The sequence below is a fragment of the Ceratosolen solmsi genome, unplaced genomic scaffold (genome assembly GCF_000503995.2).
Source record: "Ceratosolen solmsi marchali unplaced genomic scaffold, CerSol_1.0 scaffold39, whole genome shotgun sequence".
Classification (NCBI taxonomy): domain Eukaryota; kingdom Metazoa; phylum Arthropoda; class Insecta; order Hymenoptera; family Agaonidae; genus Ceratosolen; species Ceratosolen solmsi.
The window spans coordinates 2,133,197-2,134,844 of record NW_011948433.1 but is presented as its reverse complement, the minus strand read 5'-3'; the positions used below and the strand labels follow the sequence as shown (position 1 = coordinate 2,134,844).

Below are 1,648 nucleotides of genomic sequence, written 5' to 3'. Positions count from 1 at the left end.
GATGTCGATGGAATTTGGCACAAAGTGGCCTTGGTCCCATTGATTCATTAGGAGCGGTAAAGAAGATATTAAAAGGAGCTTTGTGATGAAGCTTTAGGAGATAGGGGCTGGTTGAGTTGTATGGGACTTTTTTTTTGTTTTTGTTTTGTTTAGTAAATATGGAGCGACCTTTGCCTGATATAATCGAAAGAGTTTGACGTAGGCTTGATCGATGGGAGAAAAATTTCTTTAATAATATAACGGGATTTAGTGGTTTTACGATTACGTTAATATCTCTTGGTTTGAAGCTAATAAGCCTAGTTCGCTACCTTGATTGAAAAAGAATAAAAAAAAAAGAGATACTATAGCTACTTTGGGGCGAATTTCGTTATTGAAAGATGGAAATAAATAAATTGAAAAGAATAGTGGGTATCTTATAAAGATGTTAATCCTGGCATATTGACAAGGTCATTTATTCAATACGTCCACTTAGTTAATAATGAGAAAATAATGTTAAACTTAAATGTGTAAGAGAGAGAGAGAGAGAGAGAGAGAGAGAGTGAGAGAAATGTTGAACGTTGAGACCTGTAAGGGCAGTCGGGGCTCGACGGTCCAAGGGCTCCACCGAAGAAGCTATCCCCTGGTCCGGATAGCATTCTCTTGGAAATAGCCATCCAGGTGACGACGTAGTATCCGGGCTCCTGCTGGAGGAATTCGACGACAAAGCTTCGAGAGTGTTGCTGCTGTTGCTGCGATTGGGGCGAGCCGTCGGCCGCTTGGAGGACGATGTTGCCTGTGCGGTTCCAGCCACCGGAGACGAGCTCGACGATCCTCGGGGAGTCGGGACCGTGAGCGTGACGCCCGGTCCTATTACCCTCGGCCGGGCAGACGATCGTCCGCTCGAGGGCGTTCGACGCCGGGTAGACGATAATACGGTTGCGGGTCGGACACTCGGCGATGTTGCGCTGGTTCAGCCGGAAGCCCGGCGTCTTGAGGTAGAGGAAGTGCATCGTCGCGTCCTCGGGCTCTATCAGCCAGGGCTCGTTAACGCACCGTGTCACTTCGCCGGAATTCGCGATCACCGCTCGTTGTGTCGGCGAGACTGCGCCCAGCTCCTGGACCGGCGGGCCCGAGACCGCGAGGCTCTCGTTAACCGTTTCCAAGCCATTGAGTCGTTCTCTCCGAGAGCCTCCCTCCAACTGCGACGCCTCCACCTGATCCTGGACACAGTACGCATTTACGTTGCGAACGTAACCGATAGTCAAGGCTCGCGAAACCTTGCTTGCTGGATAATTCTGGTCCTTGGCGTTACAAGTACTACTACGGTGAGTAAGTAGTCCGATGGTAATTTAGGTAATTTTTCATTGTTATTATCGAGCGGCCAGCGGGCAAATACGGCCTAACAAGCATTTAAAAAAGATTTGAAACGTTACGTTGTAGTCGTAAATAATTTGGAAATTGCCTAATTAGGCGAGACAAAAGGTCAAAGTTGCTTATTTACTTGTCTTGTTAAACGCAGTTGCTCGTCCTCGCGTTTAAATTCATTACGCATCGCATTAATGAATACCATGTGTGTTTTGCCGTAGCATGTAACTTTGCCGCAAAAAATTATGGGCCGATTAAGATTTAAAAAAAAAAAAAAAAAAAAAAAAAAAAAAAAAAAAAATAA

General features: G+C 46.1%; 1 protein-coding gene across 1 annotated transcript in view; it reads right to left on the bottom strand.

Annotated features, from left to right (window-relative positions):
- LOC105364626 (uncharacterized) overlaps positions 1–1,648 on the bottom strand; it is a 28,728-nt gene that overhangs the window by 7,531 nt on the left and 19,549 nt on the right. Inside the window, 1 exon segment of the mRNA XM_011502604.1 lies at positions 565–1,199. Coding sequence (XP_011500906.1) covers positions 565–1,199 — 635 coding nt within the window.